This window comes from Delphinus delphis, chromosome 13 (genome assembly GCF_949987515.2).
Source record: "Delphinus delphis chromosome 13, mDelDel1.2, whole genome shotgun sequence".
In the NCBI taxonomy this organism is placed as follows: Eukaryota; Metazoa; Chordata; class Mammalia; order Artiodactyla; family Delphinidae; genus Delphinus; species Delphinus delphis.
The window spans coordinates 15,067,639-15,084,757 of record NC_082695.1 but is presented as its reverse complement, the minus strand read 5'-3'; the positions used below and the strand labels follow the sequence as shown (position 1 = coordinate 15,084,757).

At 51.5% G+C, this 17,119-nt stretch overlaps 1 protein-coding gene across 1 annotated transcript in view; it reads left to right on the top strand.

Moving 5' to 3' along the window:
- The first annotated feature begins 2,926 nt into the window (after nt 1-2,926).
- Nucleotides 2,927-17,119, top strand: part of SLC8B1 (solute carrier family 8 member B1) — a 31,187-nt gene continuing 16,994 nt past the window's right edge. Inside the window, exons 1-8 of the mRNA XM_060028146.1 lie at nt 2,927-3,029; nt 3,658-3,895; nt 13,284-13,436; nt 13,526-13,578; nt 13,728-13,784; nt 13,901-14,007; nt 14,089-14,256; nt 15,174-15,281. Of these exons, the coding sequence (XP_059884129.1) occupies nt 3,692-3,895; nt 13,284-13,436; nt 13,526-13,578; nt 13,728-13,784; nt 13,901-14,007; nt 14,089-14,256; nt 15,174-15,281 (850 nt within the window). The 5' untranslated portion in view covers nt 2,927-3,029; nt 3,658-3,691. The remainder of the gene's footprint in view (nt 3,030-3,657; nt 3,896-13,283; nt 13,437-13,525; nt 13,579-13,727; nt 13,785-13,900; nt 14,008-14,088; nt 14,257-15,173; nt 15,282-17,119) is intronic.

Sequence of the window (17,119 nt, the reverse complement as noted above, 5' to 3'; positions counted from 1 at the left end):
ATGCTGTCTCTCTGACTATAGTCCTCAGTGAGGTCCCAATAAAACCAAGACTCAACTGTTGTGCATTTTTTTCAGTTGACATCACCCAGGCCGTGGGCCTTCTGAATAGGGAGGCTGAATGTCAGACAGATCCAGCCTTACCTCTGAGTGATGTAGGACACTCAGCCCATGGCGGTGAAGGGGACTCACTTGGGGTCACACAGACCTAGATGCAAATCTTTGCCACTTCCCGGTGGGTGTCCTGGGGACAGGTCGTTTCATCTCCTTGAACCTCGATTTCCCTTCTCTGTGAAATGGAGATCTCAGTAGCCCTCACCCCACAGGGCTATTAAATGGGACAAGCACGCAGACACTCACTGTAATCTACATGGCTATACTCTGTAATAATCACTGTAATCTATATGCCAAGATTCCAAAGATATCGTGCTCTAGACCACAGGGTTGGTGGTCACCACAGAGACCACAGTTGTCCTCTCTAGGGTGGGCAACTAGAGTGCTTGGAAGGTAAGGAAGGCGGGGGCTGGCAGGGAGGAGAGTGGAAGACCACCCAGAGATGGTAGCATTTGAGCTGGGCCTGGCACATGAGTAATAAGAGTTTGTCAGGTAGAAAAAGGAAGGGCTGGGACTTCCCTGGTGGCGCAGTGGTTGAGAGTCCTCCTGCCGATGCAGGGGACGCGGGTTCGTGCCCCGGTCCAGGAAGATCCCACGTGCCGCGGAGCGGCTGGGCCCGTGAGCCATGGCCGCTGAGCTTGCGCGTCCAGAGCCTGTGCTTCGCAACGGGAGAGGCCACAGCAGTGAGAGGCCCGCGTACAGCAAAAGAAAAAAAAAGCAAGGGCTGGCATCCCGGGCAAGGGGGCTCAGAAGGAGCAGCGGTGTGGCCGTGTGTAAGTCCCCCGCTTCCGGGGCTAGAGTGGGGATAAAAGATGAAGTCGGAAAGGTGCGCTAGGACTGGACGCTAAAGGGCCTCGATCGCCCTTCAGAGGGCTCAGAGCTGGGCCTCGGTGCTGAAGGTGATGAGGAAGCAGGACGGACTTTGAGAGAGGGAGGTGGTGGGATTAGATGCGCGCAAACTGTGGAAGTGGGGGTGGGGCTGCTGGAGGAGGAGGAGCGTGACCTCAGCCTCAACATCCCCAGTGCCAGCCTCGGTGCCCTCCCCACCCCAACAGAAGGAAAGACGGAGGCGACCAGAACTTCCCCCGGAGGCTAGGAAACTGGGGAGGGGGGGGGCTATATCCGTCAGGGCGAGTAGATCGACTAACTCCCCTGTTTTGACTTATTTGCCATCTTCTTCTTTTTTTCTTTTTCAGCCCCACTGCGCGGCTGGCGGGACCATAATTCCCCAACCAGGGATCGAACCCGTGGGCCCTGTAGTGGAAGCTCGGAGTCCTAACCACCGGACTGCCGGGGATTTCCCTGACATATTCTTCTATTTTGTTGGTTTTTTTTGTTTTGTTTTGTTTTTTTGCGGTACGCGGGCCTCTCACTGCTGTGGCCTCTCCCGTTGCGGAGCACAGGCTCCGGACGCGCAGGCCCAGTGGCCATGGCTCACGGGCCCAGCCGCTCCGCGGCATGTGGGATCCTCCTGGACCGGGGCACGAACCCGTGTCCCCTGCATGGGCAGGCGGACTCTCAACCACTGCGCCACCAGGGAAGTCCCATATTCTTCTTTTAAAAGCCACCCTGCTAGAGGGAAATGCTGAACCCAGTTAGGAGATCTCTCAAAGGGAGGCAGCACAGCCAGAGTTTTTGTGTGTAAGGCGGAGCGTTCCCTGCCTGGGATCTTCTCAAATACTTTTTTTTTTTTTTTTTTTTTTTTTTTTTTTTGCGGTACGCGGGCCTCTCACTGTTGTGGCCTCTCCCGTTGCGGAGCACAGGCTCCAGACGCGCAGGCTCAGCGGCCATGGCTCACGGGCCCAGCCGCTCCGCGGCATGTGGGATCCTCCCGGACCGGGGCACGAACCCGCGTCCCCTGCATCGGCAGGCGGACTCTCAACCACTGAGCCACCAGGGAAGCCCCTCAAATACTTCTTATCACCACTGATTACCAGAAGCATTTTGACGCCGTCTCACCCACCCGTCCCTCGGGAACAGAACCCTCTAGTTTCACCCTACAATGTACCTCTCCGGCCTCCTACTGGTTATACCCACCAGGTTTCATCTCAGCTTCTGCTTTAGCGGCGAAAACAGAACCGACAGACCTCGAGGGAGCCTGTGCCTTTAAGGGAAGAGGCGGGACGAGCCCTTGGGGGCGTGTCCTCTGGGCGGGTTGTATAAGGGGCGAGGCCGGCGCCGGGCTAGCGGAGGCCGAACTAGGGCTGAGCGGCTGGGCTTGATTCGGACGCTGCCGCAGGCGGGAACCCCGGGCTCTCAGCTTCAGGAGCAGAAGTTCGGGCGGCTCGTGCCGGTGGGCAGGGACTGGAAAGGCTGCGAAGCCCGGCGGGGTCGAGGTGCGGAGTTTGCTGGTCCGAGGCTCCTCGCAAGGTAAGAGGAACCTCCCCGCCCGCCTGGGCGCCGCGGGAGGACTGGCGCCCGGAGTTCAGCTTCTCAACATCCGCCCGGATTGGGAAACGGAGTACATTGACGTTCCCGTGGTCTGGCACCTAGAAAGTGCAGCCGCAAAAGTGATTACTACCCCAGTTTCCTGCCCCTGCCCCTTCCTGTCGGGTGTGCAGATCTGAGCGTCTGAACTCCTGACCTCGGACAGGCACAGGTGAAGCGCTCCATAAATGCTCCCTTGTGAATGAGTGCGAGAAATCGGCGGCCAATAAATAGGAGACACGTGCTGATCCTCAAGTTGGGAACACCTGAGGCGCGAGCCCTGATTAAGCCCTTATCGTTTGCTCTGATGCTCCAGCATTTGTCTTCATTTTACAGATGAAGAATCAGAGGCTCAGAGACATGAAGTGACCTCCCCAAGGCCGCACAGCTCGTTCGTGGCTGAGATTATATTGCAGACCTGGAGAGTCCGGTTCCAAGTCAGTGCCAAGTGCAGTTACAGAGAACAGCAGGAGGGAAGGGCCTGTCAACAGGTGAGGAAAGAGTGCTGAGACAGGCCCTTGTGCCCCCTTTTCTTCCCCCAGAGCCGCGTCCTCCCCCTCCTGCCCCTGCCAGGACATTGAGCAAAGATTTACCGAAAAACGTTGGTAAATCTGGGCTTTGTTGTTTTCTGGGCTTTGCTTTTCCTGAAGGCAAAACAAAACATGCTCAACTACAACATGTGGAAGAGCCAAAGAAGAAAATTAGTGTGCCGGGGACTTTTTTTTTTCTTTCCAGTTTAATTTCTTTGGAAGAAAAACAAAGCTGGTTTTTCCCTGGTGTTGAGGGAAAAACACAGATGCTAAAGTCCAGCTCAGCTCTGCTGCTGACAGGCTGTGTGACTTTGAGCAATTCACTTCCTCCTGGGCCTTGATTTCCCCATCAGGGCAGTTATTAGCCTGGGTTTCCATGGGAATACTACTGGGGGTTCAGGAAGAAGGGCTATCTAATCTGCATGCTAAATGATTCAGGCCCATCCGGAATGTGGGCTCCTACCTGGGCTTTCCGTTGGTGTGGGGAGGAGGAGGGACAGTTCTTCAGCTGAAAAAGTTTTCAGGCCCCTCCTGTTGGGTCCTGCAGTCTTCAGTGACACTGTTCGTCTTTCTCACCCCTACCCTACAGGCCACTAGAGGTGCCAGCTGTTTGGAACTGAAACATGACAGAAGGGGAAGCGGAGAGTGAGGGCCAGGCCCCTTGGGGGCTGGTGGCCAGAGGACTGCTGAATCTGTACTGGGTGCTCAGCTGGGTCTGTGTGCTGCTGATGGTGGAGACAGTGTCGGGGGCCGGGGGCCCATCTGCAGGGACCCGCATTAGCTCCCAGTTTCCAGCCTCGGGTGTGAACCAGAGCCCCGTGGTAGACGTGAGTGTCTAGGTGGGAAACTGGCATCAGGTGGGCGTGTATTCAGCCAATCAAGTATGTATTGAGCATCTACTGTGTAGCAGTAGATGTGAGCTGAACCTTGGGATATGCCAGGGCACGTAGACTGTAGACAAAAATCCCTGCCCTCACGGAGCCAGCAGTCTCTTAGGAGAGTGGATAAAGAAGTAAGCATGTAAATTTCAGGTGGTAAGATGCTACGTGCTCAGCAGATAATGGGATAAAGTGATATTGGAGGGTGGGGGCTGTGAGGAAGAAGGAGTATTTCCAACTATTTCAGCTTGGGGGGTCACAGATGGCCTCTGTGAGGAAGGGACCTTTGAGCCAAGCCCTGAATGGAGAAAGGAAGCCACTTATACAGACATCAGAAGGAAGAACATTCCAGGTGGAGAGAAAGGCACGTGCAAAGGCCCTGAAGCAGGGACAAACTTAGTTTCTGGAGCTGTGAGGAGGCCAGAGTGGCTGGAACAGGGTGAGTGAGGGGGAGAGTGTTAAGAATGGGTATGGAGATGTGGTGGTGGTCAGATTACCTTATAGGCTGAGGCTAAGAGGTGGGATTTGTTTTATGACAGTGGGGAGCCAGTGGAAGGTTTTAAGCAGGGGGATGTCAAGATCTGATTTATTTCTTCAAGGGATGTCTCTGGCTTCTCTGGGGAGAATGGATTGAGAGGGTTGAGGGTGGCAGCGGGGAGAACAGTGGGAAGGCTCCTGCAGCTCGCCAGGTGATGGTGGTAGTGGGAGAAAGGAAAGAAGTGGTGGGATTTGGAGGAAGTATTGGAGGCCCAACAAGCAGGGTATGCTGATGGCTTAGACGGAGGGGCATGGTGGGGGAAGAAAGAGAGGCGTCAAGGATGGCTCCAGATTTCTGGCCTTAGCAGTGGGGGGGTGGAGGAGGATGGTAGTGCCACTGACTTGTATGAATGGAGAAGCAGTGGGGACGCTTGGTGAGAGCAAGGAGGCTTCCTCCCAAGGCAGGGAGGTTTGGGCCGTTGAGACAGGCCAAACGGAACTTGCATCATTCTGTTCTGATACCTGTAAGGGGAGGAGAGGTCACAGTGGATCCAGAGTGAAAATCTGAAGGCAGGAGGCTGCTCAAGATGACCCCCTGCTGCACGGGGCTGGAGTTCTCTCTTTGTATTCTCTTCAGTGAGAGAACAAGCGGAGTAACAAACTCCTCCCCGCTTGAACTGACAGCTGAGAGTGCTTAGCGCCCACACCAACTTTCTGGGGCTGCAGAGTACCTTCATGCCCATGATTCGAGGCAGACAGACAGGGAATTATGCCTGTTCTACAGATGGGCAAGTGATTTGTGGTTACTGTGGTTATAAAATTGCTGCCTCTTGGGGGCAGGAAAACGGGGGTTAACTGTGGCTTGTGTCAGATAATCTCTCTGAGTTATTGAGCACTTAGGCCAGCAATGCGCCTAGCTCATCAAGTCCTGTACCCAAACCCCTGAGATGGGTATGGTTATCTCTGTGCTATAGGTGAGGACGTTGAGGTTCAGGGAGGGGAAGTTGGCCACGAGGGAAGTAGCAGAGCCAGGATGTGAACTCGTGGCTGCCTCATGCTGAATCCAGACCCTTCTCCTCTGGTTCACTTGCCTCCCAGGACTGACACAGGTGGCTGCCCTCCTGGAAGTCCCGCCAGCCTCTGGCTGGCTGCTGTCTGGCCAGCTTGCAGGCTGGGAAAGGCCACCCACTCCTCACCTAGGTCCTTTTGCATAGTCACTCGTTCAACAAATATTTATTGAGCACCTATTACGTGCCAGGAACAGTGCCACACGTGAGGGGTAAATCAGGGAGCAGATAGCTCAGTTCCTGCCCTCATGGAGCTTATACTCTAGTGGGGGACACAGATGAGAAACAAATCAACAGGTAAATCCACAGTATTTCACTGGGGGATGAGGAGAACAAAACAGGGTGGGATGTGATGGAGTGAGATGGAGAGGGGTAGCCGCTCTGCCTCGGGCTGTCAGGGAAGGCTTCTCTGAGGACAGAGACCTGAAGCTTTGCAAAGATCTAGGGGAACAGCAAGTGCAAAGGCCCTGAGGCAAGAGCAGAATGACGTGTCACAAACGAACTTTGAGAGGCCTCTGCAACAGTGAGCTGGGGGTGAGGGATGAGAAAGGAGACAGGAGAGGTAATGGAGGCCGGATCGCCTGGGGCTGTTTGGACCGCTGTGCGAAGTTGGCCTGTTCCTAGGGGTAAGACGGGAGCCATGGTAGGATTTAGAACACAGGAGGGATGTGATCTGATTTCAGTTTTTACAAGGATCCCATTGGCTGCTGTGGGAGAATCAACTGTAAGGGCGGAGGCAGAGAGTAGGCTGGCAAAGCGATCCGGTGAGATGCTGGTAGCAGCTTTGGGAAGGGGTCCAAATTAAGATTTTTGGAGGGGAAGTAGAAGACAAGGTTCTGCTGGGCCACCCAGTGCCCCATGCCCTAAGCCCGGGCTGGCCCAAGTGTGGCCTCAGGGGCCAGGGACAGGTTTGGCATCAGACCACCAGGGCCCAGTGGTTCCAGGACACTCTTTCCGGGAAAGAGGAGGGTCTGGAAAAAAATCTCCACTTAGGACAGATCTGACCGAGGCTGGACATTTGGGGCTGACCCTTGCGGGGGTGGAGGGGCCCAAGCTAACAGGTGCAGGGAGCTGTTTAGTCTCAATTTTCCCCTCTGGAAAAAAGAGTAATCAAAGCTCATTTTACTGAGCACTGACTGTGTACCAGGCACTGTTCTAAGCACATGGATTAACTCATTTAATCCTTCATTTCAGGAGTCGGCAAACTTCAGCCCACAGGTCAAATTAGGTCCACTCCTGGGTGTTGTAGTCCAGGAGCTGAGAATGGGTTTTATATTTTCAAATGGTTGAAAATTTTTTTTAAAAGAACACTATTAAGTGACACATGAAAACTTTGTGAAATTTGAACCTCAGTGTCCGTAAGTCCAGTTTTATTGGAATACAGTCACGCCTGTTTATTATGGCAGGTGATACTCTCACACGACAAAGCAGAGTGGCATGGTTTCAACAGAGACTGTCTGGCCTGCAGAGGGGAAAATATTTAGCCTTTTATAGAAAGAGTTTGCCGACCCCTGCCTCATTTTATAAAGGAGGGAACTGGGGCACAGAGAAGTTACGTGAGTTGTCCAAAGTCACACAGCTATGAGTAGGGAAGCAGAATTTGAACCCAGCCTGCATGGTTCCAGAGCCCTCTCCTCATACGCACTGGACCACCCAGCCTTGCTGAGCAGTTGTCACAAGGCCATGGGGCCTTTGGGAAATGGCAGTGTTCATTTTCTGCTCCTGGGTTGGTGTCCTGGTGAGAGTCCTGTGATTTTTCCACCCCTTTGAAAACTTGCCCTATTGGGGTCCAGCTGCAGGGTTGGGAAAACAGGAGGAGGTGTAGCTACAGGACGTAGGAGAGTGGAATTGTAGCCCCAGGTCACATCTACAGTGCCTCTTTGGGGGGCTGATCAAATGAGGTTAAGAACGTGAGAAGCCTTTGAGAGTTCTTTAGTGTCTGCAGTTAACTGACTCTAGATGAGTGTTTGAGTTTCCTGTTGCTGCTGTAACAAATTATTACAAACGTAGTGGCTTAAAACAGCACACGTTTGTTATCTGGAGGTCAAAAGCCCAAAATGGGTTTCACTGGACTAAAATCAAGGTGTGGGCAGGACCGTGTTCCTTCTGGAGGCTCCAGAGGAAGGTCCATTGCCTTGCCTTTTCCAGCTTCTAGCAGCTTCCTGCATTCCTTCCTTATTTTGTGGCCCCTTCCTTCATCTTCAAAGCCACCAGCGTAGCATCTCTCTCAGTCTCTCTCTCTGACTCTCTGACCTATGCTTCCATCACGTCTCTTTCCGTGACTCCGACACTCCCACCTCCCTCTTAAAAAAAATCCTTGTGATTACATTCAAAGGCCTCCAGATAATTCTGGATAATCCCCCCATCTCAAGACCCTCAATTTAATCACCCCTGCCAGAGTCCCTTTTGCCATGTAAGGTCGCATATCCACAGGCTCTGAGGATTAGGACCTGGACATCTTTAGGGACCACTGTTCAGCCAGGGAGGATGAACCAGGAGCTTGTGACTCCACATGTCCCTCCCAGCCCCCTCATCCCCCAAGCCATCCCCGTACTGCCCATGCACCTGCACAAGGAGGGGCCGCTGGCTGCAAGTAACATTTGGAGAGGGCATCTAGGTAGGGAAAACCTGAGCCCTTTTTTTTTAATCCTACTATAGTTTAATTAACGGTATTGTACCAATGTTAATTTCTTAGTTTTTAAAAATATTTGTATTTATTTATTTTTGGCTGCGTTGGGTCTTCGTTGCTGCACCTGGGCTTTCTCTAGTTGCGGCGAGCGGGGGCTACTCTTCGTTGCGGTGCACGGGCTTCTCATTGCGGTGGCTTCTCTTGTTGCGGGGCACGGGCCCTAGGCACGTGGGCTTCAGTAGTTGTGGCACACGGGCTCAGTAGTTGTGGCTCGTGGGCTCTAGAGCACAGACTCAGTAGTTGTGGCTCGAGGGCTCTAGAGCACAGGCTCAGTAGTTGTGGCGCACGGGCTTAGTTGCTCTGCAGCACGTGAGATCTTCCCAAACCAAGGCTCGAACCTGTGTCCCCTGCATTGACGGGTGGATTCTTAACCCCTGCGCCACCAGGGAAGCCCCCAAGCCTTTCTTGTTGGGCCCCAACTAACAAAATGGAAACGATTTAAAATTGTCCCCTTCATATCGGAGCTGTTTAATTGTTTGGCTTCTTAATGGAGCCAGCGTGGACTCTGATAGTGTGCGTTCTGCTATTCAGTAATAAAGGGAGTGTGGAGAAGCACTTAACAAAACATATGTGGCACCAAGCTGCCAGCGTCCAGAGTGGGTTTGGTGAGCACGGCTCTGCAGGTGAGGAAGACAAGGCCCAGACCCCTTAAGGGGCTGCTGAAGGTCACCCAGCCAGCTGGTGGCAAAGCTGGGTCTCAGACCCAGGACTGCTCTTCCTCTCAGCTGACCCTGTCTCCCATACCAGTCTTACTGGTATAGGATTGAAAACTGACGGCCCACGGGCTCGTCTGGCTGCTATGTTTTGGTTTTGGTTTCCGTTTTTTTGGGCAGTGTGGGGAGGGGTTTTCTTTCATGTTATAACTTGGATGCCTTTCAGCAGGGCATGCACCCTCCAGCTCACCACCATTGCCAGCAGCCGTGGTGGTTTTAGACATTTATATGATCTGCCTGGCCCCCAAGGCATTGAGTTTGCAACCCTTTCCTGTCCAGCCTGGCCCTTGAAACTTGTTCACAGAAGGGAAAATATTTGACCCTCTCTGGATTCCCTGGGTGTCCTTAGTGATTCAGGGAAGAGGATGAGAAGGGAATGAGATGGTCTGAAAAGTCACCCACCCCAGACTCAGAGCAATGCTCCTTTAACTCTACCACCCCTGGGCAGAGCTGGGTTCAGGTCCTGATGGGCTTCGAGGGAGGGGATGGCCACCTTGGGGCACGGAGGCAGGTAGGCTGCAGAGAAATGCGATTCTGGAGACCAGATTTGGGGGACCCGCCTTGCTGACTCACTCTGCTGTCAGGGAGATGGAGACGAGCTGGGCTGGGACCATCTCCCTGCGTCCTCCCTGGCTAACCGTGAAGACCAGGAGGTGGGGAAGAAGGCAGGAAGAGGAGGCTGCCCTTGCCCAGTTGAGCTGTTTCCCCAAGAGCTTCAGCTAGTAACTTTCAGGGAGACCTGAGTTTGAAACCAGCTAGCAGTGGTAGGCTGTGTGCCCTGGGGCAAGTCACTTTGCCTCTCTGTGCCTCAGTTTTCTCATCTGTGAAGTGGAAACAATTGTACCAGGTCTGGTTTTGTTTTTTTTTTTAGAAGATGTTGGGGGTAGGAGTTTCTTAATTAATTTATTTATTTTTGCTGTGTTGGGTCTTCGTTTCTGCGCTAGGGCTTTCTCTAGTTGTGGCAAGCGGGGGCCACTCTTCATCGCGGTGCGCGGGCCTCTCACTATCGCGGCCTCTCTTGTTGCGGACCACAGGCTCCAGACGCGCAGGCTCAGTAGTTGTGGCTCACGGGCCTAGTTGCTCCGCGGCATGTGGGATCCTCCCAGGCCAGGGCTCGAACCCGTGTCCCCTGCATTAGCAGGCAGACTCCCAACCACTGCGCCACCAGGGAAGCCGCCTAGGTCTGTTTTGAAGACTGAGCTGGGGTCCAGCACAATGTGTGGCAAAACAATTATGAGGCCATACTGTGTGCAAGACTTTGGTGGGAGGGACAGACATTAAAACAAGTCTGTGATCCTACAAATAACTGGGGATTTCAAAACACGAGAAGTGCTTTGTAAGAGAAGACCGAGGGTGATGGGAGCTTATAACTGGAGGATCTGCCCTATGCTGGGGGTGATCAGGGAAGGCTTCCTGGAAGAAACGTCTAAGAATTGGAGGATGAATGAATGGTGGTCTTTTGAGGGAGGTGTACCAGGCAGAAGGAACAGTGCATGAAATAGGTACGGTGGGTCAGTGTGGCGTCTGCAGAGAGCCAGTAAGCAAGGGATGAGGAGATGACCTGAGGGCTCAGGGACAAGAAATCTCATCTCCAGTTTGGCATTGGTGGGAGTTCAGAGAAGGCTTGTGGAGGGTGTGGAACTGTGATTTGACAGAGCTTTTTAAAAAAAAAAAAAATTGGAATATAGCATACATAACCTAAGATTCACCATCTTAACCATTTTTAAGTGTACAGTTCAGGGGCATTAAAAACATTGACACTGTGCAACCGTCACCACCATCCACCTCCAGAGCTCTCTCATCTTGCAAAACTGAAACTCTCCTCATTAAAGAACTCCCCATTTCCCCCTCCCCCCAGCCCCTGGCAGCCACCATTCTGCTTTCTGTCTCTATGAGTTTGACTATTCCAGTTACCTCACATAAGTAGAATTACATATACAGTATTTGTCTTTTTGCAACTGGCTTATTTCACTTAGCATGATGTCTTCAAGGTTCATCCATGTTGTGGCCTGCGTCAGGATCTCCTTCTCTTTTAAGGCTGAATAACATTCCATCGTGTGGATATGCCACGTTTTGCTTATCCATTCATCCATTGATGGACACTTGGGTTGCTTCTAAACCTTTTGACTACTGTGACTCATGCTGCCATGAGTATGGGTGTGCAAATGTCTCTTTGAGACCTGACTTTCAATTCTTTTTGACATACACCCAGAAGTAGATTTGCTGGATCATATGGTAATTCTGGGATTTTTTCCAGTTTTATTGAGATACAATTGACCTACAGCACTGTATATAAGTTTAAGGTGTACAGCATAATGATTTGACTTAACATATATTGTGAAATGATGCCCACGATAAGTTTAGTGAATATCCATCAACTCATAGAGATAGAAAAGAAAGAGGTTTTTTTTTTTTCCTTGTGATGAGAACTGTTAGGAAATACTTTAACAACTTTCATGTGTACCATACAGCCGTGTTAACTATAGTTATCACCTTGTGCATTACATCCCTGGTACTGGTTATTGTATTTTTAATTTGGGAGGGGAACTGCCGTGCTGTTTTCCACAGCAGCTGCACCATTTTTACACCCACAGCAGTTGCACAAGGGTTCCAATTTCTCCCCATCCTCCCTAACGCTAGTTATTTTCTGGTTTTGCTCATTTGGTTTGTGTAGTAGCCATCCTAATGTGTGTGAGGTGGTACTGACAAAGCTTTTGAACATAAAGTTTGAGAAGGGGGAGCTTCTAGGCAATGCCTAAGCACATGCATAACCTCACAAGGGCCTAATATCCATTATATAAAGAGCTTCTATAAATCAATAAGAAGAAGCAAACAATTGAAAAAACTAGCAGTTTAAAGAAGGAATACAAATGGCCATTAACACACGAAAAGAGCACTTCACCGTCCTCCGGGACTTGCAGCTTAACAACAGGGAGATTCCTACTACATTGGCTGGAACCAGACTTATGGTAGCCACCCTAACCCGGTAGGGGTGCAGGTGTAAACTCCTTTCCCATTGCTGGTGGCAGTGTGTCTAAGTAGAGCTTTAGGGAGGGTCTTTTGGCAAAATCCATCAAATGTTTAAGATGTTTCTCCCTCTGCAACAGACACTATCAGGGCCCTGCCCATATCCTTTGGACTCTGCCATTTTGGTGGGCTTCTGTGGACTTCGAGTTCCCAGCATCTTTTTTCAGAACCACCCATAAGCATGGTAGGCCAGAAGTGCTGGGGATCTAGCACCTCCCTCCCCGGCAGTGCTCACCTGATGACTGATAAGAGTTGGTGTATAAATACCCCAGCTCCCTTGCCCTTGGGATTACCAGCGCATGGTGGGAACAATCTCAACCAGCCTTCACTGGTTGCATTTCCGTCCCTGAGTCTCTTCTCCCTCTCGGTGCTTGTGTTCTATACACCTCCCAAATATTCTGCTTACTTAGACATCCTTGTCTCTGGGTCGCTTCTGGAGGAACTCAGACTGGGATACTCTCTGACTCAGCACTTTCACTTCTAGAATTCTCCCTGACAGAATATTCTCACATGTACTCAGAGTCATGTGCAAGGAAGTTGATTTTGGTAATAATGAAAAGTAGACACACTCAACCGCCCATCAGTAGGGAAACGTTACCTCTACTATGTATCATCCATGATGTGAAATCCTAAGACCCTGCAGTGGCAGGGGGTGGCGAGGGTGGTAATGGTTAAGGACAGGGGTTCTAGAGCCTCAAGCTGCCTGGGTTCCAACTCTGTCTCTACCACTGAGTGGGCCCTGGGATAGTGTCTTAGTCTCCTCATCTGTATAATGGGCAGGTTAACAGTACCTTCCTCATAAGATCATTGTGCAGATTAATTGAGGTACATTTTAAGCTCTTAGCACTGAACCTGGCATATAGAAATCCCTCAGAATATTTTGACTTTTATCATCCTCCTCATCATTATGTGCATCATAATGATGGCACCTACGTGAAGTGGTAAAAGTTAAGTTGCAGAAACGAGCTTCAGGATGGACTCATTTCTATGAGATAAACTGTAAAGTAGGATGTATATACAAATATCGTTAAACTGAGAAATGTCTGTAAGGGTCTGCTTCAAACTGATCATAGTAGGACATCTGGAGAGAGGCGGGATCATGGAGGGCAGGGATGAGAAGGGAGAATTTAGAAATCTTTATGTATTGTTTCTTTTTGATTCATTTTAAATACACCTATTCAGGACTTACGTGGGTTAGTTTCAAACACAAGTTTATTTTTAAAAATTAAAGTGTGCAGCTGGCACCTGGAGGCCTTGGGAGGCTTAGAGACCAGGATGAAGGAGGTTATCTTCACTGCTTAGGTGGGGCTGGGCCAGTCAACCACAGGGTGTCGGACCTTGATGTCCCCCCTCCCTTCCCACAGTGTCGAGAAGTGTGTGGCCTGAATGCCTCTAGCCGCTGTGATTTCGTCCGCTCCAACCCTGACTGCCGCTGTGAAGGGGGCTACCTGGACTACCTTGAAGGCATCTTCTGCCACTTCCCACCCGACCTCCTCCCTCTGGCCGTCACTCTCTACGTGAGGCCCCGCTCCGGGGAGCTGGTGAGAGGGGCTGGTGGCCCCGGCGGGACTTAATGCCCTTTTCCCTTTCCGGCCCCCCAACCCAGGCTTTTTGGCTGCTCTACCTGTTTCTGATTCTGGGAGTCACCGCGGCAAAGTTGTGAGTTTGGCCTTGGGCTCATATCCACCTTATAGATTGGAAAATGGAATCCCAGGAGGTTGACATTGGGGTGACCCTGGGCTTGGGGGAAGGACGGGGGCAGGAGCCACTCATTGTGGAAACACTCACTGTTTGCCTTTTCTCCATAGTTTCTGCCCTAACTTGTCAGCCATTTCGACCACACTCAAGCTTTCCCACAATGTGGCAGTATCCTTTGTCCCCGAGGGATGGAGGGCAGTTAGGGCGGGTGGCTGGGAGACAGGGTGGCAGCTCATGGCCAGGAAAGGCCCCTGCGCTGAGGCCCCTTGACACGCTCCCCCCATGGCGTCACCTTCCTGGCGTTTGGGAACGGGGCACCGGATATCTTCAGCGCCCTGGTGGCCTTCTCAGGTCCGCGCACAGCCGGCCTGGCCTTTGGGGCACTGTTTGGTACGAGAGGCCCCGGCTAGGGTGGGGTGGGGCAACAGGAGGGGGCGCAGGGTAGACCAAGCTTGGCATCCTCTCCTCCAGGCGCAGGCGTGCTGGTTACCACCGTGGTGGCCGGTGGCATCGCCATCCTGCACCCCTTCACAGCAGCCTCGAGGCCCTTCCTCAGGGACATCATTTTCTACATGGTGGCCGTGTTTCTGATCTTCACTGCACTCTACTGCGGCAGGGTCACGCTGGCATGGGCCCTGGGTGAGTGGCCACAGGACCAGTGTGGGGTCATCCCAGGGCTGATGCGTGGGAAGCATGGGGGCACAGGAGGGAGTGGTCAGCAGGGCACAGAGTCACCTTTGGTTCCAGATGTTGGAAACCCTACTCAAGGTGGCTTGAGCGAAAAAAGGGGACTCGTGGTTCGGATAACCAAGGAGGGCAGGGCAGAGTCGGGGTGATGTTCTGAATTTTCACAATTTCAGGTTTTAACAAGCAGTACAGCCAGGATGCTGACTGTGGCCGTCAGGGTCCCGGCAGCATGTCCATTCCATCCAGATGGTTCAAATGACATGAATGGCAGGACAATTTACAGAGGGTTAAGGAAGCCAACAAGGGATGCTGAGATGCAGAGATACCAGGGACCAGCAACAGTGGGAGCCCCTGAAGGGGCAGAGAATGGGGTGCCTGGAGCCTGCTGAGGGCTACAGGCCCAGACCTGGGACCACCCAACATGAGTGACAGTTATGGAGGGTCACAGTCCCTGCTGGAGACAGGGTACCACAGCAGGGAGGGAGCAGGGAAGAAGCACCCCAGACCCTCCCCTACTGCCTTCTGTTTTGCTGTCAGGGCTCCGTGGGTGGACCCAGGGCAGCCAGGGTTCAGGTGATGCAGTCTGCAGGGCTCAGCCTCCCAGGCCACAGAGCAGGACACCGACCCTTCACACTTGAATTGTGTCCTAGAGGCCACTGTCTATACCAGGCGTTACACCCACCGTTGACTGCCAGATTGGTGGTGGGGAGGGGGCGGGGCTCCAGGAAATGGCCATTTGCCTACTGGTGCTGGGCTGGGCTTGTACAGATAGCCACCGCCACCAGGCCCCAGTGACAGAACTGGCAGCTCTTGTTCTCTGGGCCCTGTGGCCAGGATGCCACTTGGTGACAGCGTGCCCTTGTCTGCAGGTTACCTGGGCTTCTATGTGTTCTACGTGGTCACTGTGGTTCTCTGCACTTGGATCTACCAATGGCAGCAGAGGAGATCCTTGGTCTACTCCGTGCCAGGTACTCCAGGTAAGGTCTGAATGGAGCCCCCAAGGGAGCACCAGTGGGCCTGGCGCCCTCCTTGCCCTTCACTGCTGCCTTGTGTCTCTTGAGGCCTTTGCCAGTGCCCATCTCCTACTTTTTCTACTCACTTGACCAGGGTCCCACCTCTGCACTTTTCCTTGTGCTGGTGAAGCCTCATCATCACCTGCTTGTCCAAGTTCACTAGTTCTTCATGCTGCTGCCTGTTGCCAGGGCACATCTTCAAGCTGTCACCACTTGCGTCCAGGAATGCGCCCCCTACCGTCGGGGTGAAATCCAGATGCTTCCATATACGCAAATACTTGCACACACATATCTGCAAACACACACAAATACACATCCACAAATACATATACAACACGCACATACACAACATATACATATATAAATACACATTCACAAATACATATACATACACAGCCCACACATATATACAAATACGTGCATAGCACACACTCCCAAATACACGCACATATACAATATATATACATACATGCTACATACATGTACACAAATACATGCACAACACACACATACTCAAATACATGTACCACACGCAATACATGCGCACACATATCCACACACACACCTACATCCACAAATATACACACAAATACACATATGTACAAATACACATATGTACAAATACATACATGGCATACACAACACACATATAAATACACGTGCACAAATACATATACACATAGTCCACACGTACACAAGTTCATATATAAACATGCACACACATATACAGAGACACACATATACAAATATATACATAGCGCACATACAACACACAAATACAAAATACATACACATATACAATTTATTGAGTAAATTATCAATAATTGTCAATAATTATTAAATTATCAAATTCATTCTTTTCAGTAAGACTGTAAGATAGGGCCTATAGTATTAGCGTCTTTTTGGGTGAGGAAACAGGGAAGTCAAATTCTTCCCAGGCCATAGGTACTGGAGAGGGGCAGAGCCAGGACTTGACCCTTGTTCCTCAGACCCCAAAAGCCATCCCCCTACCCACAATGCCAGAGGCCACAACTGGGAACCTACAGACCACCTCTTCTGTACAGAAGTGTTGTTTTTTTGTGGTGTGACCAGTGTGTTCTTTTAAAAAATATTAGGCCAAGATTTAAAATGAAAAGATTTTATTTTAATTTTTAAAATATTTATTTATTTTATTTATTTTGGCTGTGCTGGCTCTTAGATGCAGCATGCAGGCTTCTTAGTTGCGGCATGCCAACTCTTAGTTGCGGCATGTGGGATCTAGTTCCCAGACCAGGGATCGAACCCGGGGCCCCTGCATTGGGAGCGTGGAGTCTTACCTACTGGACCACCAGGGAAGTCCTTAAAATGAAATGACTTGATATAAATTGTGACTTCTCTTGAAACATGAGACCATCTGGTCCTCCATCCCTGCCTGGCACAATGCCTAGAACTGAATGGGGCTTCCCTCTTAGGACAAGGTGTGGGTCCCCAGTTTGCCCCAGTCCCCACCACTCTCTGTCATCAGCCCCAACACGTGGGGGTGGATTGGTTGCAGACCTGATTGGAAAACCAGAATTCCGCCTCCTAGCCTGTTTCACTTGGCCCCATGATGTGCTTGGTTGCTTTCAGCGTGTGAGCCTGAGAACCTTGCACTGGATCTGCTGCCATTTGTGCTGGGCCTCAGCTTTCTTCTCCAGACTCATTTCATACCCCAAACTCCATGCCCCAGCTGTGCAGGGCTACCCCCGTGTCCCTGAAGACGCTATGCTCCGTCTGGCTATCTCTGGGCCTTTGCGTGTGCTGTCCCCTCTCCCTGGTGTGCA